Genomic DNA, 26,285 nt, shown 5'->3' with positions numbered 1-26,285 from the left:
GAGTGAGAGAGCGAGCATGTGAGCGGAAGAGGACAGAGGGGGAGGGAGACACAGAATCTGAAGTAGGCTCCAGGCTCTGAGCTGTCTGCATAGAGCCTGACGTGGGGCTCAAATTCACAAACCATGAGATCATGACCTGAGCCAAAGTCGGATGCTTAACTAACTGAGCCACCCAAGTGCCCCTGAACCAGTCTTTACTATGATCGTTGCAAAATGATGATTTTCTAACTCTAGCCCTCCTTCTTCATTTCTCCTTTGACACTCAGCGTTCTTATGTAAGTGAAAACCCTTCTTCCCCATTTATTTATCTGTTGTTATTACAGGCTCATGAGCTCTTCTATTTTATCAGTGGTTCATAATTCATTACTATACTTAATTATTTTGGTGCTCAAACTGTGCCAAAAACGTTTCCTTACTTTCTGGCAGTTATAAGATGTGTTCTGGATGTGTCTTGTACTTGACCTTTGCCAACTCCTGGAATCAGCCATTTTTCTAGGTATCCCCAAGGTGGTTTTAATATGCATTCAAAATAGGGATTTGCTGGGCCTAAGAGGAAGGCATGAAATAGCTGACATCCAGGGCAGCCTACCATAAGAGTTTTAACTGAGGCATAAGCCATATATGTAGGAACATGGGGAGAGAGAGATTAATTCCAACTACAGTACTTGTATAGGTTGTGACAATTGGGGCTTCAAAGGCAGAGTGGGATTTAGATGTGGGGAAAGAGGGACTACCTGGTCAAAGATGGTGACCTCTATACAGCTGGATGGAGCCTTGGGGTTGAGTGAGGAGAGACTACTAGAAAGGGAGGGTAAGGATTCCAGGCTCCAGGCTGTAGGGTTTGGATGTTGGTTTGCAGTGAGAAGCTGCCCGTGGTTTTGAATATAGTCAACACGCTTTTTTGTGTGTGTTTATTTTTTTATTTTTATGTTTATTTTTAAGAGCAAGAGAGACAGAGCATAAGCGAGAGAGGGGCACCAAGAGAGGGAGACACAGAATCCAAAGCAGTCTCTAGGCTCTGAGCTGTCAGCACAGAGCCCGACGCAGGGCTCGAGCTCGTGAACTGGGAGATCATGATCTGAGCTAAAGTTGGACGCTTAACCGACTGAGCCACCCAGGTGCCCCTTGACTCCTTCCCCCGCTCCAGTTAAGCACACAAGAAGGCCCGGGAGATTGTTGAATCTTTTTAAGTGGAATGATCTGGGAAGAATGTGAACTAATTCACTAAGTGAAAAGGAATGTGCCTCTGTCACAGCCATCCCTGCACTACAGGGGACTACAGAGTGAATGAATGGTGATATCTTATGGTCCAGAGTTGGGCAAGGAGCTGTGGTGATAATGAGGTGTGTTGGTGACATGAAATGACTAGGCTGGTCCATTTCACCAGGATCAGAAAACATCACAAATAAGTCCTTGTATCTGTGCCTTTATTTAACTCTCATCCACATGTGATTTGAACCTGTCAGGAACACGTGGCATTCTGTCCTTTGTCTCTAAAAGAAAGCAAGGCAATGCATGTTTTTATAAAGGCTTTATTCCCTTACAGAGTTCTAGCCTGGATCCGTTAGAAAACTCTGCTATCCAGGGAAACACCAGAGATCTTTTATCTTGACCAAATTGATTTGGTTGGTTTAGTGTTATCATTACTGCTATTGAGTGGTGAGTTTATGCTCTGCCATGTATTATAGGAGAGAGTGTGTGGTTACCAAGACCTCAGCCCTTTTCATGTTTTCATGCTGAGTCTGGCAATGAAAGGCTAACGTTTCTCCATTACTTATAAGACAGCAGCTGAGTATATGTTACCTATGGTAACATAGGTGTCCTGTCCATCCTCCCAAAAGCAAAAACACCCTTTGATGGGAGTTACTGTAAATGTGAGAACTAAGAGTAATTGGATATCTTGAGGCAGATTCTGAGAAAATGTTCTCCCTTTGCTACTCTCTTTCGCTCTCACTGTACTTTTACCTGAACAAGAGTATGCTGTGTTCCCCATTTAATCTTTAATGTATAAGAATTCTAGTCTAAAACCAAACAGATTAGTCCCTCTGCTGCTCCTCTATAAATTGCACATTGAGATGTTAGAGCAAAACAGATCAAACCTTTTACTGAATACTAACTCTGTATTTAGCCCATTAGTTCAGCACTGTCTCAGAGATCCAACCTACCATGTGCCCTTTGACAAGGGTGTAGAAAGAAATCAGAAACGTGAAGAGCTCCCCTCCCCAGCAAAGGAGCATCAAAGACTGAGCCTTCAAAAGACAAAATGTACAGAACACATCTGCTGAAGCCTTTGTTACATTCCCACCCTACTGAGAGGTGAACCAGGAAACCGTTGTCCCATGAAGTGAAATATTTTCTGTCTGGACAGCAAATTTGCAACTACTTCTGTCCAATCTGAGCAGCCATAACAGCACAGTAATTTTATCAATAATTTTATCAAAGCTATTTGGCTAGGTTACCCTGCTTAGAAATACTTCCTTATGGGAGGGGAAAAAAATGGATCGTTGCAAAAGAAAATGAATTATTGATGTCTTTTGTTTTGGTTCCAAGAGTAAATAGTTTCAGTTAATTCTTTGTCCAGCAGAGTGTGCGTTGTTTGTTTTTTTTTTTAACAGATTTTTTTAGATGGAATTTATATACCATAATATTCACCTATTTTACAGGTCAGTGAGTTTTGGTAAATTTAAGTGGTACAGCCTTCACCAAATTCAAATTTTAAAATGTTTTTAGTCACCTGTAAAATTTCCCTTGTGCCCCTTTTCAGTCAATCCCTACTCTCCCCTATTCCAGCCCCAGGCAGCCACTGATTGATCTGCTTTTCTGTTGTTATAATTTTGCCTTTTTGATAATTTTAATATCAGTGGATTCATACAGTATATATATATATAGTCTTGTATTTCTACATGGCATGGTGTTTATGAGATTGATCCATATTGTCATGTATTGGTAGTTCATTCCTCTATAATGTTGGGTAGTATTTCGTTGTATGGATCTTAACACAGTTACCGGTTGACATACATTTCGGTTGTTACCAGTTTGAGGATGTTTTGAATGAAGCTGCTATAAATATTCATGTATAAGTTTTTATGTGGATATATGTTTAATTCTTCTTAGGTAGATACAGAGGTGGAATTGCCAGGTTGAATGACTCTGACGTTTAGCACTTTAAGAAAATTCCATTAGTAGTGCATTATGGTTCCAATTTACCCATAATTTGTCAACATTTAATATTGTCTTTGATTTAACTTTAGCTATTCTAGTGGGTATGTGGTGCCATCTTGGTGTGGTATATTAATTTCCCATCACACATTTCCCTGATAACTAGTGATATTAAGCATCTTTTTCATAAGCTTTTTGGTTACTTATTTATCAGTTCTTTTGTGAAGAGTCCATACCTCAAGTATCTTTACCATTTAAAAAAGATGTACAGCATTGCCATCTTAACAATATCCCAACCCACGAATATGGTATGTAAGTCTTCTCAAGGTTCTCAGCAATATTTTGTATTTTTCAGTACCTTTTAAAGAACTTATTCCCATTTTAATTTTTTGATGCTGTTGTGAGCAGAATTTTTAAAATGTATTTTCAGATTGTTCTTTGCTGTTACTTCAGAACACAATTTTTGCATATGATTTTTTATTCTGCAGCTCTAATTCACTTATTAGTTCTAGATTTCTTAGGATTTTCTACATCCATGATCATGTCATTGTGTATAAAGGCAGTTTTACTCCTTTTCAAACTTTATGCCAGTTTTTTTCTTGCATTGTTGTACTGGCCATGACCTCTACCATAATGTTGAATGGAAGTGTTGAGACTGGATCTCTTTGCCTTTTTCCCTGATCTTAGGTAAAATTCTGTGTTTTACAACTAAGTATGATTTAGCTGTAGATTTTTTAATTTTTTTTAGTAATCTCTACACCCAGTGTGGGGCTCAAACTCAGAACCCTGAGATCAGTGCATGCTTTTCCAACTGAGCCAGCCAGGCACCCCATCTGCTGTAGATTTTTTATAGCTGTTCCCCACCTCTGCCCTTCTCTGACATTTGTAATATTTGTAGCTGTTGAATACATTCTAGGAAAACAGGCAATATTCAAATACATCCCCCCAAACAGATGATATAGCCCATGGTGAACTACCATGTGGCCTAAAAAAGATGAGCAAGGGGCGCCTGGGTGGCTCAGTTGGTTAAGCGTCTGACTTCAGCTCAGGGAATGGTCTCACAGTTTGTGAGTTCGAGCCCTGCATCGGGCTCTGTGCTGACAGCTGGGAGCCTGGAGCCTGCTTGGATTCTGTGTCACCCTCTCTCTCTCTGACCCTCCCCCCGTTCATGCTCTGTCTCTGTCTCAAAAATAAATAAAAAAAAAAAAAGAGCAAAACTGTGTTTTAAAAGTTTTATCATCCAGAGGCACCTGGGTGGCTCAGTCAGTTAAGCGTCCAACTCTTGATTTCAGCTCAGGTCACGATCTCAAGGTTCGTGGGATCAAGCCCTGCATTGGGCTTTGTGCTTTCATTGCTTGGAATTCTCTCTCTCCCTCTCTTTCTGCCCCTCCTCTGCTCATAACCACTCTCAAAATAAACACTAAAAAAAAAAAATAAGAGTTTACCATCCCATGAATTCATTTCTGTTTACAGTTGAAGCATAATTCCCTTTGTTCACAGTTCTGTGTGATGTGTCTCCATCTATAGTGGGGAAAACCTGTGCCCTGAGAATATTCCTCTTTTCCTGACACCAATATCATAACAAGACACCAAAATGCTATTCTGTCTGGGTTATTCTCACTTGAGGTAATAAAAGCAAACCACACTGAGAGAAGCTTGGAAATGCTTTGCTTGAATTCAGTGCTTTTACCACAAGACACAATCACAAAAATTTGTGGGTAGATAGATAATAAAGGAGCCTTAGCAGCCATGCCAACCCCACTTTTTTCTATAAATGAGGAAACAGAGCAGAAAGGTTTCCACTAGCCTCAGATCACACCTGTGTGCTAAAATATTGGTACTTCATGCAGCCTTTGTTGTAAAGCTCAGGGACTAAAAAGTTCCTGCCCAGGGTGACTGCTCACAGCGGTGCCTGCTCCCATCACATAGGTCTTGCCGCCTCCCCCCCACCCCCGCCCAACTATAACTCTTCATCACACATCCTGGATGTTGGCTTGTTGTTACCACCAAATCCTGCTGGTCTCTTCTGAAGTACCCAAAAAGATTTCTTGGTCTTTCTTTCAAGTTAATACACCTGACTATTTTCACTTCCTCTTAGTTTGGCCTCCAAAACCTAGCTCAGAACTCAGGCCTCTTCTATGAACCCTTTGCAGCAAAATGTCACCAGATTAGACCATTAGCAGTAAAGATAAATAAAGTAGTTAGTATTTAGACAAAATAATAGGATTTTTTATTAAATTTTTTTTCTTGCAGATTAACAACAATTTGTTCACAGAGTTTTGCTAAATGTTCTTTCCAAAGCCTTTACATGTATGTAGTTAAAACTAATTTGTGTTTAATACGTTGTATACATTGTATAGTACGTTGTAGTACTATACACATAATGTACTATATACATAATGTAGTACATTGTAATAGCAAATATATGCTATTAGATACTACCAGTCTTCTCAAAGAGATTCTTACTGCGATTCCCTCATGAGCACTGCTGCTTGAAAAATGTGGGCCTATCCCCAGATAGAAGGGGATGCTTCTTTAGAAAGTAAAAGTGCAGTTGCTCAGGTAATTCTCTTATACCCCAATGTTTGATAAACTATCTGCACACTTAATATCTCATTGTTTTCATGGGAAATGCAAAGGTAATTTAAGACCAAATAGAATTACTAGACATGTCAAATAAGGTGATCCACATCATAGAGGTTTTATATCAGATTTAGTCAACTCCATTCTCTTTTACTTAGAAATTTACATCTTCTGAGTATTTAACACATGCCTTCCTCTACTGATCTTCTCTTCCCTCCAAGATTCTGAAATCCTCAAGGGTCAGGATCTTATATTATTCTGTAGCTTCCCAGTGCCCTCATTAGAGTATGTGGCCTATGGTGGTACCCAGACAGTGTTGACTAATAATGTGCAAGACAGATCGGAGGTCACAGAAATGTGGCGTTCTAGTAAACCTGCTGATTATCCTTAGGAGAAAGCCCTTTTGTAGTAGTAGTCGAAGACATGCCCAAGCAAGTGAATGGGAGGATGTCTGGGCTGGTCTCCATGTTAATTCTGGAAGCCAGGGTACATGTGCAACCTGAGGGTTTCCTGGTGGAATATTTGGCTGGAGGAATAAGGTGTAGATAGGGAACCTTACCATTATTTGTTGTTACATACTTTTATCTGCCTTGAATTTTTATTGGTAGGGGGTAGAAATCAGCCAAGACATACATACATCAGATAGGGTAGAATTGCTTGCTTGGTGTAATTAAAAATATTTGATAAGCTTATGGTTTAATTAAATATTCGACTTTGGGAATGAGTGTGTTTGCATTAGTGAAACCTGTGATTCATCTTGCACATGAATAAAATGAGCTCTTTGGAGGTCACAGACCTGCTGTATACAACCACATCAGTCTCTCATTCCTGCCTAACCTGTCACACTCTGGCATAGATTTCAAGTACTTAAGTGACTTAGAAGTCACCCATCTGGTGCCTGGCCAGCCCCTCAAACTGACCTTGAAACCACAGCAGCAGCAGTGCCCTTGCAGGTAATCCAGCCACCATGTACATCTTCAGCCTGGAGGGAATGTGGCAGGTCTTATTGCCAGGCAGCTTAGACCACCTAGGTGCTTCCTCCATTGAATAAAAACAGCCTTTTTCTATAATGTGCCCTTATTTCTCCTCACTCTGTCCTCCAGAGTGACCTGTCACAAATCATCTTCCTCCCCTGCAAGCCTGTTCCTCAGATACTGGAACACAGGGGCTTTGGCTTTCCGGCACCCCAGTCCTCCAGTAGCAAGTCCATTCGCAAGGACTGAAGAACTTGTGTGGGGATGTTATGGCCTAGGATGGGATATAGGAATGATAGAGTGGGCTCAGTGTTTGTCTCCACAGAATTCCTCATCAGAAGCCCTTAACAAAATCTGGATGTCTTTTTAAACAAAAACCCTTCTTTATCTGCTGATCTCCTTCTGAAACTGCTAAAAAGTCTTCTCTTTTATGGAGTCCATGGCTGACCTCTGTTGTTATACTTCTCAGAACATACATTAGCTTTCCTTCCTCCTAGACCATAAGCACTGGAGGGCAGGGACCATATGGTGTTCTTCAGCAGCTTCTACTGTAGTAGAAGTGCACTGATACCTAGTGACCATTCGAGTGAATGAGTGAACTCTACCATTGCAGTTGTGATCCTCTGGGTAAAGGAGAAAGTAACAGCTTTATTGAATACCTACTATACAGTGGATGCCTACTCCTATGTTCCATCACTTGACCCTGATGAAAGCATTGCTGTGAAATGGTACTATGTATTTACAGAAGAGAACACTCAAGCTTTGAAGTTGAGTAACTCAAATACTAAGGGAGTGGCTGGCATTGGAGCCCAGATCTGTTGAGCTCCCAGAATCCCACCAGCGTTCATGTCCCCCTACTGGCCCATGGGTGTCCTAAACAGTGAGAGATAACCTGCAGCATGAGTTACATTTAGTTTCAGCCATATAGATCTTAGCCCATTTGTTAAGCACTGCCCCAATTCAGAGATGCTTTTTATTGAACAATGAATGGTAAAAATGTATGCAGCCTACTATGTGAGAACCACTTGAGATGGTGGTAATAAGTCATCCCAATATACTGTTTCCAGTTTGCTCCATGTGCCACTTGTCACTCCATCTAGATAAGATGCTTCTGGAGGACAAGGTCCATAGTGTTGCCACCTTTTTGTTTCTCACTGCGCCTGGGTAATGTGAGACACAGTGGCACTTAATTCTTATTGATGTGAACGTTCCATTTTCTCCTGAGTGCTAATTCATGTCCTCATTGTCCTTGAAAACTTACCCACTCCAGGATACCTTATGCAGTTGACCTCTCCTCAGTGCCCCCGATTTATTGCATATAGCTGGGTTGTATTGATTTTATTTGCAGTTGATTTCTTGCTTTGCTTCTTGTGTCCTTCAGCTGTTTTCCTCTCTGCACATCTCCAGCTGTCTTGAAAGGCAGGAAAACTAGTGACTTTTTTCTTTTCCTTTTCCTCCACCCAGCCCCTAGAATAGTGCTCTGTAAACATTGCACAGATGACCAATAAATACTTTTGACTCCTTGAGCCTGATAGCTTCTTTTCCTTGCTGGACTGACAGCCCAACACTGGAGCCTGAATCCTTTATTTATTAGATGAGATTTCTATAGCACCTTTCCTCTGAAGAGATCAATATCAATGAAGTTTGTTTCTGCTTCTGGAAAGTGCTTTTACCTAAGCAGACCAAGGCTCTGATAAGATCACATGATAGTCCTTACTCCTCAACTATTGGGCCCTAGAGATGTAGACTCCAAGAAAAGCCTCACCACTTCAGGTTCGGCTATCTTGCGGCCAGCAATGAGCCTGAATAAGACTGTGACAAATCAGCAACACAGGTTCCGCAGCATCGGTTGATATTATAGGTAGTGTTATATATAAAAAGAGAACTTGCATTTGGGGGGCACAGCCATCTTTTAGAAGACAGATATGGGGAAGGTCACCTTAGCACTCAATACGTATTGTCTGACCACTGACCAGAGCCCCATCACAGTGTTTGTAGATTATAGTTTCTCAGATAGTGGTTGGCGTCATTAGAACCATTCAGTCTCTGAAACTCAGTGCCACTAGGGACAGCGTCCCTGGGACAGGACCCAGAGACTCCAAACATACACATGCTGGGTAGGTGGGAGATACGTGCTGAGAGATGGCACTGTCTAGCTGCTGAGAAGAAGAGCTGATTTGGGGTAGTCAAGGCCCACTGTGAAATATGGCACAGAATTCAGAGGCCAAAGACCAAAAAGGATGAGTCAGCCCTATAATTCACTGGAGAAGTGCCTAAGATAATTGGGTCAGCTGGCTTCTCTACGAAATTGCTCACCTTTCCACACATCCTTGTTTGTACAAACATTATTCCCATCCCTATTCAGGCTTAGGCAGAATTGAGCAGGAGATGAAGTCATCTGCCATGTACTTTCCAGACAGATGACAGCTGCACATGTAGAAGCTACATAGTGTGGATACTCCCACTGTCCACCAGACTCGGTCTGCCCTTGAGCCTACTGTCCAGAAAACCCCCTCTGTGGTCAGAGCAGGTGTCAAGGCAACCATAGCTACTGAGGCACCTTGAGAAACAGAAAGCGGGAGTGGGGGGATTTGGGGGGAGGTGTTAGAAAAAGGAGGAAAACAAAGTAGAAAAGGACTAGAAATGTAAGGAAATGGGAAGAGGGCAGAAATGGAGATGTGGTGGGGTGGGGAAGTCCACTGGCATTTACTCAAGGGGTTGTGTGAGCTTGGGAGGGTGCCCCAGCTTACCTGTTGCTGAGATTTGAAGGATGTTCCCTTTCCCTGTTGTCGCCTGTGGAGTTGACAGGTAGAGCCACCTGTACTGTCTGCTTTATTCTCAGTGTGCAACACAGGGGCATATTTGGAAGGAGGGGATGACAAGAAGTGTTCCTCTTTGGGTACCTCCCTGTACATGATCACGGGGCCTCACCGACTGTTGTACGTGCTGAAATGTGCAATGTCATGTTGGATGACTGGGAGACAGATGGCACTGGCCTATGGGAAACTCTGCCCAGTGGCTCTCTCCTGCAGCAGACAGCCAAGACTGCTTCATTTATCCTGATGAATTCTCCAGAACAGTACTCTCCGGCTGCAGAGGGACTAGGGGGAAGTGTACCATGCAGGTGTTGGATGCTCTCCTATGGCCAGAATTTTCTAAGTATCAATCAAGATGTTGCTTGGATGCAGATGGGTTGTTCTTAGGCTGTAAGGTGGGAGGTGGCAGGCAGTGGATACTCTGTTGAAGACGTTTCCTGTGGGTAATGGAGGCTTAGACTTCTGGCAGCCCACTTGTGCCTTGAGGAGCTGAGCAGGCTTCTTCCTCTCTAGATTATGCTGTATAGCAGCAGGCCTCTCCACACACTCACATGCTCTTCTTGAACCATGTCAACCCGGTGGCTCCTGGGAGATGGAAACTATGAGTCAGCACATGATGGAGTTTGTGCATTCTTGTGACTAATACATAGTATGACATGTGCTCCCTAGAGCGGTGTACTGCAGTGTAACAGATTCACCTGGGAAGGGGAAGGCTTCCAGATTTACAAATTAAAGGACCAGGTTGGTGTTAATACTCTTGTATCAATTAAATTGCTCTTCCTTTGAACTTAACTACCCCAGGATTAATTTTCCATGGAATCTGGAATAAATGACCAAAATACTGGGGGGTAGAGTACGAAATGAATGTCAGTGGGAACTTGGGTGATTATGCTTCAATTCTTCATTATCTGTACTCAGCTCATTTGTGATTATGAGTTACAGCAAAGTTTTAATTCCAGGAGAGCATCTAATGCCATCTTGGACATTTCTGGGTTGCCTCTCAGAGTGAGCTCAGTGAATATAGGTTCATATTAATAATGGCAATAGAAAAGCATAATTAGGAAAGTAAACCGGATACTGCAAAACAATGGAATATATCCAAAGCCAGACAGTAATAGTTTTTAGATTGCACTCACTGTGCTCCTGTTCACCCGAGTAATTGGAAGTAGACTGTGTGGTGGGGTTCCTTTCCAGGGGTGGCAGGGAGGGGCACAGTTACCAGCATTAAACATTTCTTTTATTGCCAAAAGTAATTTTCTTCTATTTTTAATGAGTCAGATGTTGACTCAAATTATTTATTTATTCAGTCTACTTGAGTTCCGAGGAACAGCAGGGAAAACAGCAACAAAGTCCCTGACCGCATGGTGCTTTTATTCTTTGGGAGGGAGATGCAGTAAACAAGGGAAAAGATATAAATGAGATATTTTGTGGTAGGAGTAAGTGCTGTGGTGTAATAGGATGACGGAGAAAGAGAAGGGCTCTGCCCTGGGTGGGGTGGGGTGGGGGTGCTGCAGGTAGTGGTGGGGAGGCTAGCATCTGGAAGGAGGTGAAAGCTGAGCTGAGACATAAAAACTGGGAGAGCCAGCCATTCAGAGAGCTTGGGCAGGGGAAGTGTCCTCGATGGAGAGAACAGTGAGGTGACCCTGAGGGAGGAACAACCTAGCATATCAGGACCAGAAAGGTGGCCCATGTGGTTGGAGCACAGTGCGTGAGGAGAGGCGGGCAGGACCAGATGGGGGATAGTTAGACCTTTGCAAGGTCTACTAGAATTTTACTCTAAGTAAAAGTAGTGGGAAGGCATTGAAGGGCTTTAGGCAAAGGAGTGGCGTGATCTGATTTACATTTTATGTTACATTTCTATCCCTCTGGGACATGAACACAAATGCTTGTGTATGCATACACTCAAGAATACATAAGAACTGGTCGTAGTGGTTGCTTTGCCTCTGGGGAGGGCAACTGAGAGAATGGGAAGGGAGACTTAGTTTTTGTTGAATATTATTTCCTGCAAATTGAATTTCTGTTATATTCATGTATTACCTATTCAAACAGGAATTAATTAACAAATATTAAAAAGTACATCTCAAGTCACTTGCCCTGAAAGAAGGAAAGAAAAAGAAAGAAATCCCTCTAACTGCTCTGAGAGAGAAGGCTGGGGGTGGGAAGGCAGCAAAGGCAGAAGAGTGCAACTGCATTGTGGGCTCCAGGTAGCCATGTTGGAGGCTTGGCCTCACCGCATCTCAGCCTTTGCTGGCCTTTGTTCTGTTCCATCAGCATGCTGCACTCATTCTTGCCACGGGAGTTTTGCATGAGATGATGGCGAGAAGCACTTGGGCAGATTTAGAACATCAGTTAGAGGTATATCCAACAAGACTAATAATAAAGTTGGCGCGAGGAATAAGGGAATAAGAAACCAAGAAAGAGGCCCGGGTTTGGCTTGAGCAACTGTGTGGATATGGTATCACTCCCTGAGGCAGGGAGGATTAGGAGATGAGCTAATACAGGACTTTTGTTTTGAACATGTTACAGTTGAGATTCCTGTTAACCAGTCTGTTCTGGTGTGTTTGTCAAGTAGTAAGTTAGATATAGGAGTTTAGAGTTTAGGGGAATAATTTGTGGATGGAAATAAAAGTTCCAGAGGCATCAGTATTTAGACTGTACTTGAAGCTTTGGGTCTGGATGAGATTACCTACAGGAGGGAATGTACAAAAATACAAGAGGACTGCATTCTGTAGTGGTTTCAGAAGGGAAGCCAGTAAAGGGTCCCAAGGAGCTATAGCCAGTGAGGTGGGAGGAAGATGAGGAACATCACAGAACACCATAGAAGCCAAGGGAGAGAAATACTACAAGAAAGGAACAGGAGACAGATGCTGCTGAGAAGTGAGGGTGAGCAGGTTGGATTTGGCCACTTGAGCTCTTGACTGGCCTTTATCTGTCCCCTGAGGTTCGGAGCACACAGTCTCTGTAACTAACCTCCCGTTCATTAACTCAGTTGAAATATTTTGAGTGAACCACACACTGTTCTAGGCATTAAATTACAAAAGCGTGGTTCCTGCTTTCAGGAAATCAGGAAAACAAGTTAAATGAAAACATTACACAATGACTGTATAATTATAATTGTGACCAGTGTTTCAAGGAAAAGTCCAGGATGCCATGAGAGTGTATAATGGGGCTCTAGATTAGTCTGAGGGTCTAGGGAGGTCTTCCTGAGGAGAAGCCATTCAAAGTGAGGCCTGAGGAAGCAAGCATTTGGTTAGGTGAGTGTGTCAAGGACATAGAGTACAGGGGGGTGGGGGGGTGAATGGCATGAGGAGAGACAAAGAGGCAGTGGGGTATGAGAGTGAGCTAAGATGGTGAAATTGATTGTCATTCTTGGGAAACCACTAAAGGGTTTAAATAAGAGTGTGGGGATTATCACAGATCAGGGTGTGTGGGATCACAAGGTTGTTGGAGTGGCCCTAGCAGGAGACACTGGTGGCTTTGACTGGGTGCTGGTGGTAAAGGTGGAAGGAGGAGAATGAATTTGATTTTGGGGACTAGGATCCACAGGACTTGGTAGTTGAATGTGAAGAATGAGGAATATATCAGTGATGACCCAGGTTTGTGTCATAAGCCACTGGCTGCAAGGTGAGCCTGTTCTGCTAGAGTGGGGGACACTGAAGAAGTATGTTTGTGAGGGAATAGCAAGTGTTCCATTTTGGGCACCTTGAATCTAAGATATCCAACTTAGCCAGTAGATAATTGGATACAGAGGCATAGAGCTCCAAAGAGAGAGGTAGGTCTGGGACAGAGAAAGACATTTCAAAGTTGTTGGCCTATGTGGTTAGAGTTTTAAACATTGGGGCAAGTGTGGGTGAGACAAAAAAAAAAAAAAAGAGTCCAGCGCTGAGGAATTCTCATACTTAAAGGACAGTAGGGAGAGAGAATAAAAACAAGGAAAGCAGTATGTGCCCGTGGGAGTAGTCAACTGTTCCAGACACTATCGAGGAGAACTGAAAAGAGCCCATTGGGTTTAGCAATGAGCAAGCTCCATTCATGGCATTTTTTTATATACCTGGACTGTATAACCTTATCTGTGCCCCCCTCCCCACCCACTCTCCGAGTGAAAGGGAATTGGGCTGTGAGGTCAACTCCCCCCACCCAGGCAGAGAAGAAGTCTCTAGGATCCTGGAGTGGGTGGTCCATTCATTGGGGGTTTTAACTGTCTATATCCATGGTTTGGTTTCAAGTCTGAATTCATGTGTACGGCTAAAGCATTCTTCTGCCACTGAGTAAGCCTCTCTCCCTGCAGATGAGGGGTGTTTAAATAAAGTAACTTTAAAAATGGAGAATCAAGAAGCCAGCTTCTCTGCCCTCCCCTCCCCTCTACACACACTTAGAATAGTGGACCTCACATGTTGTGGGATTTGTGACTTTAAGGCTTACATTTTGTGAAGATCAAGAAGAGCGTGCTTATACTCTGGAGGCCCTCAGAATGACCTTTCTGAGTTAATGTGAAAACAAGAGGCATGTAGAGAGACTTTTCATTCTTAAAAGAAGCACAAAGCAAATGCACGTGACATTGGCACCGTTCGGATAAAAGCATAATTGTTTTCAGAATGTCTACAGCCCATTCCTTTCTCTTGTTCCTGCTTTCACCGCAGCTCCCAGCTCGACCGTCTCAGGGAAATAGACACGGGCTCTTCAACGCACGGTCAGTACGTGACCAAACTTGGAAACACACTTGCTCTGCCTCTGCTTGTGAGAGAGGCTTGCAGAATTCACAACCATACCTGTGGAGAAGCCCCCATAGGAGCAGAGAAGCTGCTCTCTGCTGTCCTTGGAAAGTTTGTGTCCCTTTCATGGTGTCCCTAACCAGTGAGTGCTTTCTAGGCTGCCCTGTGTAGTCTTCATATATTTAAATCAAGTTGCTCTAAAATTTGCATATCTTCAACAGAAATCTTTACTGAGCTTGTCACTTACTGTGCATCTGTAGTCTGTACAAAGAGGTTTGTGAAGAGGGGCAGAGGAGACCACGTGTTCAGAGGAAGATTTCACATTCATTCTCCTTTGTCAGTAGCAGTTTCTCAGAAGGAAACCAGAGTCTAGACTGAGAGGTAAACGGGAGGAGGAAGAAGGGGAAGGGGGCTCCCAGCCTTGAAGTCGAGTTTGTTAGTTATATCCTGTAAGGTGAGGGGGTAACAAAAGCTGGAGGAGCCATCCAGCAGCAGCCTTCCTCCAGCCGAGGGCTTCGTGTGCACTAGCTGCTTTAATGTCCGTAATCCCGTTTATGGGCGGTACAAGTGAGGCTCCGAAAGGTTGAATGACTTACCTGTAACACACAACTGTCAGAGCAGTGCAGCTGGAACTTGAATCCAGTACTTTGGCTCCAAAGCACAAGTTTCTCACTGGGTTTTGCAGAAAGAGAACTTGAGGTTGCCCTGTTTATGGGATTTGCCATAGGTACCTCCCAGTTCCGATCTGTCATCTTCGTACTCTCTCCCATGACCTCACCATATGGATTGAAAGGCCGACAAAAATGGCGAAAGTATTCCTTTCCTTTCCAAGTGTTGTTCTGGAGAGAGACACATGGCATTTACATTCAGAGGCCCCCTGACATTCTGTGACTTGGGTGAACTGGCTCTTGCCAGTGTAGCCTCAGGGATGGCTAAACAGGCCACAGTTCTCTGGAGAGCCTGGCAGCTAAGTTGCTCCATTGGGCCCAGGCTGTGCCCTCAGTGGCTCTTGGGTGGGGTGGGTGGGGCCCTTTTTCTTGCCTACAGTGCAGCTTTGGAGCTAGTTTTCTAGGAGGGTTCTCCATTTGAGAAGGTAGTCCTTTAAAGGACAAGGAAATGCTGAAAGAGAAATCTCCAGCCTGTTGGGAGGAGGATAAGGTCACCCAAAAAATGGAAGTTTCCTGCCAGTACCTCACTATTATCTGGAGACCCTGAGAGGCCTGTGGTGGGGGGAAGGAATGGAGCAGAGGCTGGGAGTGCAGGCACCTGCTAGGGTTTTTCTGGATCGTTAAAACTGCCTCAGGTACCAAGAGGCTAATACTGCCTGCCTTTGCTACTGAAATGGAATGATGTTTGAAAATGCAAGTCATTATTCCTGTGGCAAAAACTGCCTTGAGCCATTTTCTCTTAGTTTTTAAATATATGTTCATCTGTAGATAAAACAGCCCAGCAGAATGTGAGCCTGCAGCCAACCCCCTTCTCCTTGTGCGCTGAGGTGTTACTGGGCATGCTTGGAGGGTTCTCACAAGTCAGAATTGATGGCACGGTATCCTTTGTGATGCAGGTGCCCTGCCCTACCTCCCACCCACGGTGGCAAAAATAGGACTAGGCTTTTCCTGGGTGGAGGCAAGAGTGAAGGGGGCAGGACTTGTTCTGTGAATGTCAGGTAAAGCAAGGTTGCCTGAGTTGGGTGATAGGAGACATTACTGGGACAAGGCAGACATTCCCCCTAGAGGAGAGGAAAGAGGTCAGTAGAGTTTTTGCAAGAAGGGAGCTAGCTGTCTAGAGAACAATAAAGGATACCAGGAGTGGTGAATTTTGTATACTTTTAAAATGACGTGTGCAAGTTGCTTCAGGAGCTTTGTTATTACACTGGACCACGACACCTTTTTCTCCCTCTGCTGCTGTCTCCTCTCCCAGAGCCACTTGCTGAGTGCACACAGCCACCTTAGGAGCTCAGGGCACCAGGCTCCCATATCTTTGCCTGCTGTCACACTGCTTTTTTGTTCTAACATTTAGCTTGTATCTAACTGGTATTATAATTGATTTGGGGGAAAACAGATGATTGCTTCTGTTTTAGAATTGTCTTGGTATATTTTAGTGGTTTTTATTAAATTGTTGAGTAGAATGGGCTCTTATAAACTGAAGGCTCTCCTTCCCTTTGAAAAACAGACTGATGCCCACCTTGATCTACTGTGGCTTTGGTTCCAGCACCCTGGGCAGCTGACCCCTGCCCATCCACCCATTCTCTCCCCCGGCCCAGCTAAGCACTGTGTTGGCCACTCATGAGCCACGATCCAGTTCTGTTTCTTGGAGCGCGATGCTTTCCCCTCCACCATGCAGAGCCAGAGATGGAGGAGAATGCAAAGCAGACACACTCTGTTCCTGAATCACTTGTAGCTGCTTTGCCCATACCCTGGGTCTGATGAAATAAAATGTGTTAAGATCCTTTAATATGTTTCTGTGCTACAAATTCTGCCTTGGGCATTGGGTCAGTGAATGTGGTGTAATCCGGGATTGCTGCTGGTGGGAGTATAAATGGCTAATGCTTTCCAACAAGCTTTCCTGTAGCCACCTGCTGTTCCCAGCATGTACTTACAAATGAGCTATGAGGTCACTGTGCTGTCCTGAGCTTTAAGAAACTTTTACCTTGCTGGAAAAAAAAATGTGATTCTTTTTTCTAACAAGCTTGCCTGGTCATTTCAGACACATGGCTCAGGCACATTTGTCATTATTCTTTAAAAAGATAGGAAGTGGTGCCTATTGATGAGTTGAAATTTGGAGTGTCTGTTGCCGAGGTTTCTCAGGAAGCTTCGGGAGGCGTCGGGTAGGCTGTGTTTGCTGGAGCCCATGCTCACGTGTAGGAACAGTCTCTGATTGTCCTCCTAACTGGACATACACTGCAGCCAGCACAGGTAGGGGGCTGGAGGGCAGACGTGACTGCACAGACAGCATGCACACGTGCACTGCCACCTCAGGCTGCTCACCGGTGGATCATTTTACAGGGCCTCGGTCCCCAAGGCTTGTCAGTATTTTTAGTTTCTGCTTGAACCTTTGCTTTGACAATTTGAAATTCAAATGAGCAAGAAAGTGTAAAATATTTCTTACAAGTGAGGTAGAAATACCTAAATAGCTGGAGCTGAGGCCTGCCCTGGTCTGTGACTTTACTAAAACCACCGCGGTGGATGAGCCTTCAAGGTGGGGGGGGGGGGGGGCGGAGGGGGTCAGATCCTGCAAGAAAACAAATGTTTAATTAATTAAAGTCTAAAACTATCCAGAGCTGCCCAACTTTGCCAACTTTAAATGGGGCTTTTTACTCTAAGATAAAGCCGATAAGCAGCATTTCTGTCTGACAGAGATTGAATAAAAATGTCAAGGGCTGAGACTTGGAATGTGGATTTTGGCATCACTTTCTTTGCCTCCCTTAGGAAATTCCATGGATAAAGTTCCAGCCCCTGCTTAATTCTTAGGGTTTGGAGGGAAGTGCTGGCTGTGGGGGGGAGGAGCCCAGGGCCTCAGCCAGAGAGTAAGGGCTACCCTGCCTGCTGCCTACAGAGTGTAAGGTTGGCTCCCTCCTTCTGCCCCCCAGCTCCTCCTCCTCCCATCTCCCTGCCCCCAGTACCTTAGCCATTTCCCGTGGCTTGTGGGTGAGGGAGCAGTGGAGGGATGGAACTGGTAGGTGAGGCAGTTATCTGGTTCTAGTGCCCTCAGGGCCTTGCCTACCAGCACTACTGAGAGGTAAAGGACACAGACCCTTTCTTCTCAGGTCTTTGGTGAGGCTTCTTCCCAGTGTTCCTCTTGGGCAGTGATAGTTGTGGGTTTTTGTAAACAAGTTAGTGAAACAGAAAACAGTGTTAAAACTTCCATAGCACTTAGAGCAAGGTGTTGGGTGTCATCTGTGTTTGATGATGGCATTTGTACAAATTATTCTCTATCCTGTGTGTTTAGTCTCAAAATACACACACACACACACACACACACACACACACACACACACGCACCCGTGTAAGCAAATGTGAAGTTTAACTGTGGATGAAGGCATCAGAATGAATTGTATGGCTTCCAGACATTAACTTTAAAAGCTAAAGAGTCAGAAGTTTGGTTCCCACCAAATGAGCATTTTTAGAAACATGCACTTTCAGACCTTTTCGAGTCTTAGAAGAATGAGCCTTAGTTCCATTTTGTGCTGGGAATGTATTTTCAGGGCCATTGGGTGTTGACCATCTTTAGGTTGATGTGGCATATGGTCATGGGTGCCACAGGCCCCAGGCCCACATCAGGAGGGCTGAGTCCAGAGGAGTGGTTTCCATTAAAATACCTGTCCTACAAGAATGCCCCCAGGCTTCTCTGTTGAGGGCCAGTGACTTGAATGCTGCCTTCTGTATTTCTCATGCCATGTGAGGGAAAAACCCTTTCTTGTATCTCTGAGTGATAGAGTTAGGGAAGCCTCTGGTATCCCCCCACCTCTTGCTGTCCATAGCCACAGGCTTGGGCAGGGCACCGGGATGAGCCTGAGTAGGTCAGCCCTGTGACCATCTACACAGTCATCCTCTTCCCTCCTGATGCTGCCTGCTTAGTTAAAGAAGGTTTTTTCAAACTGAGGATGTAGCTGCTGGAGACCTTCCAGCTCAGCTCACTGGGAGGGGGCTGACTGGTATCACCTGCTGTGGGGGCCTCCTCTTCCTCTTCCTGCCTGAGGGATGGGCGGCCAGAAGCCAGGGAGGGGCAGGGGGTGGGGCATGGAACAAAGTGCACACAGAGTTGCTGCTTCACCCTCCCTTTTTAATCAAGGGCTCATCCCAAGTTGTTCTTCAGTGCCAGCTAGTGAAGAAACACCCACACAAATTCTTGAGTGTTTCGTGCAGATGTACTGAAAACAACCCCAGCAGCCTATAGGAGCTCTGCAGCTTCCTCCTACGCCAGTATTTCATGGAAAACCAGGAATCCGGGCCTCTCGGGAGCAGGGCAGCCAGTTATGTGACACCAGAGGGGCAAGGGCTGAGGTTAAACCACATTTAGCAGGCATGTCATATTTTCAAAAACTTTGGCTTTGGGTGTTTTCATTCTCTTTTGGGAATCAGCGTCCTTTTAATCATATTCTCCTACCCTGATCCATCCTCATCCTGCCAGAGTACCATGTGGTATGTAGCTCTTATAGGCAAACGTATATTGAATTTTTTTTTAAAGTACATGATGCTGAACTATGGGGGCCATGACGAGAGTGTAGGTATGGATTGATTGTATGTATGCAAATTAATGAGTGAATTCAGTTTTGATATATAACTTCTTTAAATTAGGGGAGAAAAGAATTGTGTAATCCTCTGGTGATGATACCAAACCCATATTGCAGCTCAGCTGATCAATTCATTGTCCTCTGTCCTTTCATCCCTTCGGACACTGCCTTGGTTGACCCTCTCTGGAAAGGCCCTAATTGGTTTCTAATGAACACTGTGGAGGATGTAGACAGAGGCTGTAAATCCCCTTGCACTTTTAAACTGTATTCATCACTGAAATTAAGAACAATCATCTTCCCTAGCAGCCTGAACTCATTTCTCCATACCCAGCTCTGTTTAAAGAATTCAATCAGAGAATAATTGAAAGTTCATGATACTTGCAATAGTTTCTGGAAACAGATCTGTGGGTACCAAGAAAAGAGGATAGAGATTCGTCTACCCACGGGTCATTCCCGCCCCCCACCACCCCCGTCTGTATCCAGAGCAACCCATTCCCGAATACTGACACCAAAATGCATTTAGCCGATTGGCTGCTGTCAGTGGATCATACCTGCTCAGCATTTGGGACAAGTTCCAGCATGTAACTTCCTTTTGGTGAGTGACCCTGACAGGAGAGGGGATTGACTTAATTTATTCCAGCTACTAACCTCAGTACAGCAAGTTGGGAAGCTAGCCTTCTAGAATTTGCCCAGACATTCTTCCCCAGTGAATTACAATGCCATATATTCTAATTGTAGCTGCTGTGTAGTGGTTTTTACCTTACAGAAATCAAAGCCAAGTGTCAAGTTGTGTCTGACAGAGGTACACCGAACTCGGAGGGAGAAATGAGGTGTTTCTGGCTGGATGGAGAATCCTCGGGTGTGTAGAGAGAGCATCAGGCAGCTGTTGTGGTTGTCACGCCCTGTTTCCTTTTCCACACGGAGCCTGGGGCTCTCAGATCCCTGAGGGGGGCTGCTCTGTAGCCAGGGGAAGGCAAGCTAAGCAAAGTTGTGCGGGGTGTGTAGTGAGGACAAGACTGGAGCCTCTCCCTTCTGCCCCACTCTGCCTTTGACTAATGAGGTGTTAGGCTGAGCCAGGGCTCAGTTAATTTCAGAGGTAATCCATTTCCTGCTACTTTGATTCAGCCGGCACCATTCATCAGAAGCAGAGAAGAGCCCCTGGGACCTTCTCCTACATCATCTCAGTATCTTGAAAACAAGGAGGGAAGGGGGCAGTGGGGGTTCTCCCGCCCTTTTTATAGATGTCGAAGTTCCAGAAGTATGTCAGGACTTGGTGGCAGAAAATGCCTACCAGCATGTCATGGTGCCAGGCTGCCAGCGCCCCATCAGAGCCCCTCTCCCCACAGGTGGGCTTGCCCCAAAGGACAGCTGTGCTGGTTAGATGGAGGATGTATATTGAGGCCATCCACACTTAGGCTGGGAAGTCCTTTAGGACAAAGACAACACTATCCAATATCTTCGAGTAATGAACTTATCAGTAAATATAACACATGAGCTCATTAATCTTAACTTTGCTTTTGGACCAAGTGGGAACTCAGCTTCTCAGGAGACAAAAATTTCATCTCTGTTCTTTTCCTTAAACCCAGTCCCAATTTAGAGTCAAACATATTGCCCTGCTCTCCCTGGGAAGCAGTTAATAATGTGTTTTCTCTCACAGCGGATGGTCCAGTCAGCCTGGTCACTCAGGCTCTTGGGCCCTGTGCACGTGCTCTATGCACAGCATGGGCTTTAGGGCATCAGAGCAGGGCTGTGAGGGTCAGTTGAGGAGTGTTCTCTAGATGAAGTTAACCTTACAGGTTAGGCTGTTGAAACTGTCGCCTGTCCTGGCCACTCAGTCTTTGCTTCAACCAATGTTATTCTTCTGTGAAAAGAAAAGAAATGGAGGCTGTGGAGATGGATGAAGGGAGTGGCTGGCCGTTCGCTCTGAGCAGTGAGATCTGGGCGCAAAAGAAATCTCTGGGAAGAGGTGGTGGTTGCGAGGAGAGCCTTGGCCTGGCAGGGCTGTTGTGGGATGCCTGCCCGCGCACACAGGGAGAAGAGGTTTAGGGAAGATTCGCCTACAGGTCGGTCCTGTGGACCTGGTCTAGGCCTGTGGCCACATACGACTGATGGGATGAGTGGGGGCGACGGGCCAGCCAGCACTGGCAGGTGGCTTCCCAGCCTGGATCTTTCCCTCCCCCTCCCTGACAGAGAGGGCCAGACAGACCTTGGGGACATCAGCAGTTCTAGAAATGGAGCAGAATGGGGAGGGAACAGGCCACATCCTTGGCAGCTCTGTGTTACCTTTGTCCTCTGAGCCTCCTGCTGACTGCCTGAGGGCCACCTCTTATTTCCTACCAGAGGGACTTCACCTGCACCATCTCCTTGCTCTGTTGGCCTCTCCTCAGTCCTTTGTTCTGCCAGGCTCATCAGTGTTTCCCTTGATTTCTCTGCTCCAGGAAGAGGGAGCAGTCCTGTAGCCTCCTACCTACCAGGTGGAGTTAGAAGCCTCAGGCTCCTTTGAGATGGCTGGCGATTAGAGCTCAACATTTCTGTTTTTTCCCCTATTTATATGTAATACCTTTTCTGGCACTCGAAATAATCCCCTTTTCTTTGAGAGTCTCCGCTCACTTGTGGGCTGTGGTTTGATCACACCCACTGTCCCCCCTAAGCCCTCACTGTACAGGATGTAATTTAAGCCATAATCATTTCTGCTCCGTCTCTGCCTCTTAGAAATGGTGGGTGTCCTGTGGCTGTTACAGTTTGCCCAAGCTGGGAAGGTGCTGAGCTGGCAGCTTTCTGCCCTCCCGCCTGTTTGGTGGGGAGGGAGGGGCTCAGACCCCCCCACCCCCACCGGGAAGGGGGCGGCGTGTCTCACTGCAGCCGCTGAGAAGTCACTGGCCTTCTGAGGTCCTGGAGGAGGAGCTGTGGTAAAGGCCCCTTCCTCCCAGGCGGCCGCTGTGTAAACTCTCTCCGGTGGCAGGAGTGCCTGCTGTGTGCCACTGTCTGCTCGCTGAGATGCCCCTCCATCCTCCAGGCCAGAACGAAAGCTGGGGTTTGGACATTTGGAGGCCCACCTAACAGTCTGTTTTCTTTGCTTCTCCCACTGTTGCAGGTTATGTGTTCTGTATGTTACATCGCCTCCCCGAGCAGCATGACTGTACGTTTGACCACATGGGCCGCGGCCGAGAGGAAGCCATCATGAAAATGGTGAAACTGGACCGGAAAGTGGGGCGCTCCTGCCAGCGCATTGGGGAGGGGTGCTCCTGAAGGCCAGGCATGGCCGCCACATGACGCTGTTCTTAGTTCACTAATGTTAGCCTTATTTAGGACAAAGTCAGCCAGACACCTTGTACTGGGCACGCGTCAGACTACAGCCAGTCCGTTTCCTTTCTTTAGCCAGCCATCCTGGTACTGTAGTTTAGGGGTTGATGGTGGTTGAAATTGATTTCTGGCTGGTTACTAAGGTGCCTGCTAGCCATTGTATAAAATTAAAACGTGAAGAATATTTTTTTTTGAGCATGGCTAGTGGATTTAAAACAACACATACCTGTCACTGCTGGAGTCAAACTTATAAAAAGCCTTAAGCGGAAAGTGTTCCAGACGGAGACTCTGAGTTAATAGAGGAGTAGAAGCTGGTGTTACAGTTCCCATGACGCACATGGCTTTGCCAGAAACTCTGGTTAATGTTCGGCCTTTCACCTCTTCACTTATCCTTAGTCCCAGTAGCCAGGATACCTGATGGCCACGCGTGCCTTGGCCACAGGAGGCTGTTGAGATTGGCCACGTGGCTGGGCTGGGTGGTGGCTTTGCTCTCCCACAGAGCTGGAAATGGGGGTGGGGGGGCAGGTTCTTAGGAAAATTTTTTTACCTGACTTGCTATGAAAAAACTCTCTCATCACAGGAGAAGAGAAACAATAACCTCACTTTGAAAATTAGTTCCATTCAAGACTAGTCCATGTACAAGACCCATCTTTTCTACACAGGACCCACGGTCGTGAGAAGCAGCCAGGGCGCACCCTGACCCCACTGGCTCTGGTTTGCCATTTGCCAAGTGCAGGGATCTGGCAATTGATCAAATAAGGCTAATTACAGCACAGCAGCTGCGGCTGGGATCTACAAACTGGCCTCTGCAGCTAAATTTCTATATTGGGATTTTTTAAAAAGACATTTCATGGCCAACGGGAATCAGTAGGAGGGCTGGGGAGCGCCTGGGAAGCTGCTGTCCACAGACTCTGCCCCTTCCAGTGGCACCCACTCAGCCCTCTGTGGGCCGAGAGGATGGTGCCATGGCCTCGCCCCTTGTGTCTGTGCAGCTCTGTAGTCCAGGGACAACCTCTACCACATAGGTTTAGGACGGACAGGCAGCATACGCCAGAGGAGCTGTGGGTTGATCTGTCTAGAACAGTGGTTCGTGGCCCGGCCCGGCTCTGAGAGACCTTTGCTCTGGCAGTGGGGTGGGAGGGCACATTTATCAGCCTGTCCCTCTTCATGCGGGCAGAAAGGAGTCAGTAGCCACGATAGCTCAGGCCAGGTGGGGAGGGTGGCTTTGGGCCTGTTTGCCCGTGTTAGGGAATCATCACCGGTCGGGTGGGGGCGGGGAGGGTGGACAGGATTAAGATTCCTGTCTTCAGCCTGAACAGGGTTGAGTGGCCCAGAGACCCCATCTGGTCCAGGCTGGTGAGAGTTGGAGGCTCCTGCAGAGGCGGCTTGGATCTGCCCACACACAGGCTACTGGAATAGTTAACCCAGCAAACTTTCCCTTTTATACCACAACAAGCAGCTCGACTCTGTCTGCAGTTCACAGCTACACACCTGCAACTACAAGTGGTTTTGATCCGGAATACTGAAATAGGAAATCATGCTCTTCCCAGCCTCTTCCTTCCATCCCACCCCCACCAGAGTGGAATCCGCTGCAAAATCTCCAGCCTTATTCTTGCTTCAGGACCCAGACTGGTGTCTTGCTCTAAGGCAGCCCAGGGCAGAGGGGCCAGGTCTGCCCGCGTTTACCACTGTTGTCAAGCCACGGCCCTCTGGCCAGTACATGGCCATCCTCAGTGAGGCGGCCGCCTAGGCCCCCCCGCCAAGCTCTGATCCCGAAGAGGCCACCCACGCGCCCTTCCGGCCCTCCTCAGGCCCCACCGCTGCTGCTTCGAGGCAGGGATGGGAGGCAGGCTCTCTGGGGAGCCTGGTGGCACACAGGGCTCGCAGCCCATGTTCACTTCCTGATGGTAGAGCTGGGGGTGGGGGGAGGGCTTGTTCCCCTGCAGTATCTGTTCTGTGAAGTTTGTTAAATGTAAGGAAAGCTTAAATTCTTGTATCTTTAAAAGAGAAGATCTTATTTAACCCTTTTGTGTTTTAGATTTACTTACACACATAGCCTAGAGCTCAGTTTTAGTTTTAACATTGTGAAAATATTAAAAGAATCTTGTAACTTTATTCTTTTTTCTCCTGCTGAAAAAAAATTAAACCAATCGTATGAAAGTTTGGATTTCTCTGTTTCGCCAGTTCTCCGAAGTGCTACCTGTATAACCAGAAAAACGGTACAGTGTCTCCCTGGCCGGAGGTAGGAAGAGATGAGGGAGGAGGTGGCTCTTGTGTGCAGCGTCCCCTCCATTCTCTCCGCGCGGGGGGGTCACACGTCCAGGCTAAACAGTTGCTCTCCTTGTTTCTGTTGGCGGGTTGTGCCTTGGGAGGCCCCCGGGCTGACCCTGGATGAAGGTGTGCCTGCTGGGCCAAGTCTTTGCTGGCAGCAAGGAGGTCACCCATGTAGGGGAGATAGGAAGAAATAAACACCAGCCCTGAGGGAGTCCCTCAGTTGTGCCTGCCTTAGGGGTGCCTGGGTCCTGGGGGGCGGGGAGGGGCAGCATCTCAGAGACCCAGATCCCACCCATGGGAGGATCCAACTCTGGTGTGGAGGAGGCATTCGATACGTCTTCAGGTGTTTGAAAATGTGGCAGGAGAGTAGCATCCCTCCTTCCCACCTTTAGGGCAGAATATTTGACCACACAGTTGCCATGAAGATGATGAGAAATCCTAAGAGGAAATTAGAGGTGTATGGTGGAGGGGAACAGGCAGATGTGTGCAAAGAGCACAGGAGTGTGGTGGCCTTGGAACCCGCTAAATGCACCTCTGTCCCTGGTTAGCACCTCCTGTTGATCTGGGAGGTTTTGTTTCTGCCGGCAGGAGCCCACAGCCAGAAGAGATGGCTCTGGAAAGAAGCCACAGCAAGGAACAGGAGCAGGAAGCCCACCCCCACCCTGCAGGCAGATTGGGGGTGGGACGTGGTCCTCAAGGCAAACTGAGAGAGCCCTCTGGCTCCAAAGAAGGAGCGAACTGAGAGCACCCCAGCAGTCAGCAGAGCAACAGAAATACCCGGGAAAATTCTGCAGCTGTCTCAAAAACGTATCTCCTTTACAGCCATTCTCAAACCTGCCTAAAGGAGGGCTCCAGAAGAAGAGGAATAAGAAGAGAAAAATGTGGAGGCCTGGAAACTCAGGAGAGGACTGGGAAGGGATGTCACGGGGGATGCAGCCAGCTGTGGGTGGTGTGGGCAGTGAGAGTCTCATGGGTCTCAGAGGGTCCACACTTGATCCATGCCTCTGTCCCAGGGTTTGGGCATGAATCTCATAGATAGAAAAGTAAGCAAATTAAAATAGATCATTTATTAATGCCACACAAAAAATATTAAGAGGAGCCCAGAGACCTTACATGACTCAGCTGTGATTGTTATAAATAATGATGAATGTTGCTCTGGCAAAAACTGGTGACAGAACTCTTCGGAGACCAGAGTACGTGCATGCGTATGTATAGAGTATAATGGGGCTAC

The 26,285-nt window shown here is 46.2% G+C and overlaps 1 protein-coding gene across 2 annotated transcripts in view; it reads left to right on the top strand.

The window, feature by feature from the left end:
* Positions 1–24,935, top strand: part of ZFAND3 (zinc finger AN1-type containing 3) — a 326,219-nt gene extending 301,284 nt beyond the window's left edge. For both annotated transcript variants that reach the window (XM_047103300.1, XM_047103299.1), the window contains one exon: positions 22,572–24,935. In XM_047103300.1, the coding sequence (XP_046959256.1) occupies positions 22,572–22,726 (155 nt within the window). In that variant the 3' untranslated portion in view covers positions 22,727–24,935. The remainder of the gene's footprint in view (positions 1–22,571) is intronic.
* Positions 24,936–26,285: the final 1,350 nt, after the last annotated feature.

This window comes from Lynx rufus, unplaced genomic scaffold, assembly GCF_022079265.1.
Source record: "Lynx rufus isolate CCGP_SWC_20201006 ecotype Redwood Valley unplaced genomic scaffold, mLynRuf1.p SCAF_6, whole genome shotgun sequence".
Taxonomy (NCBI): domain Eukaryota; kingdom Metazoa; phylum Chordata; class Mammalia; order Carnivora; family Felidae; genus Lynx; species Lynx rufus.
Note: the sequence above shows the minus strand (reverse complement) of the source record. Positions and strands in the feature narration are given on the sequence as shown.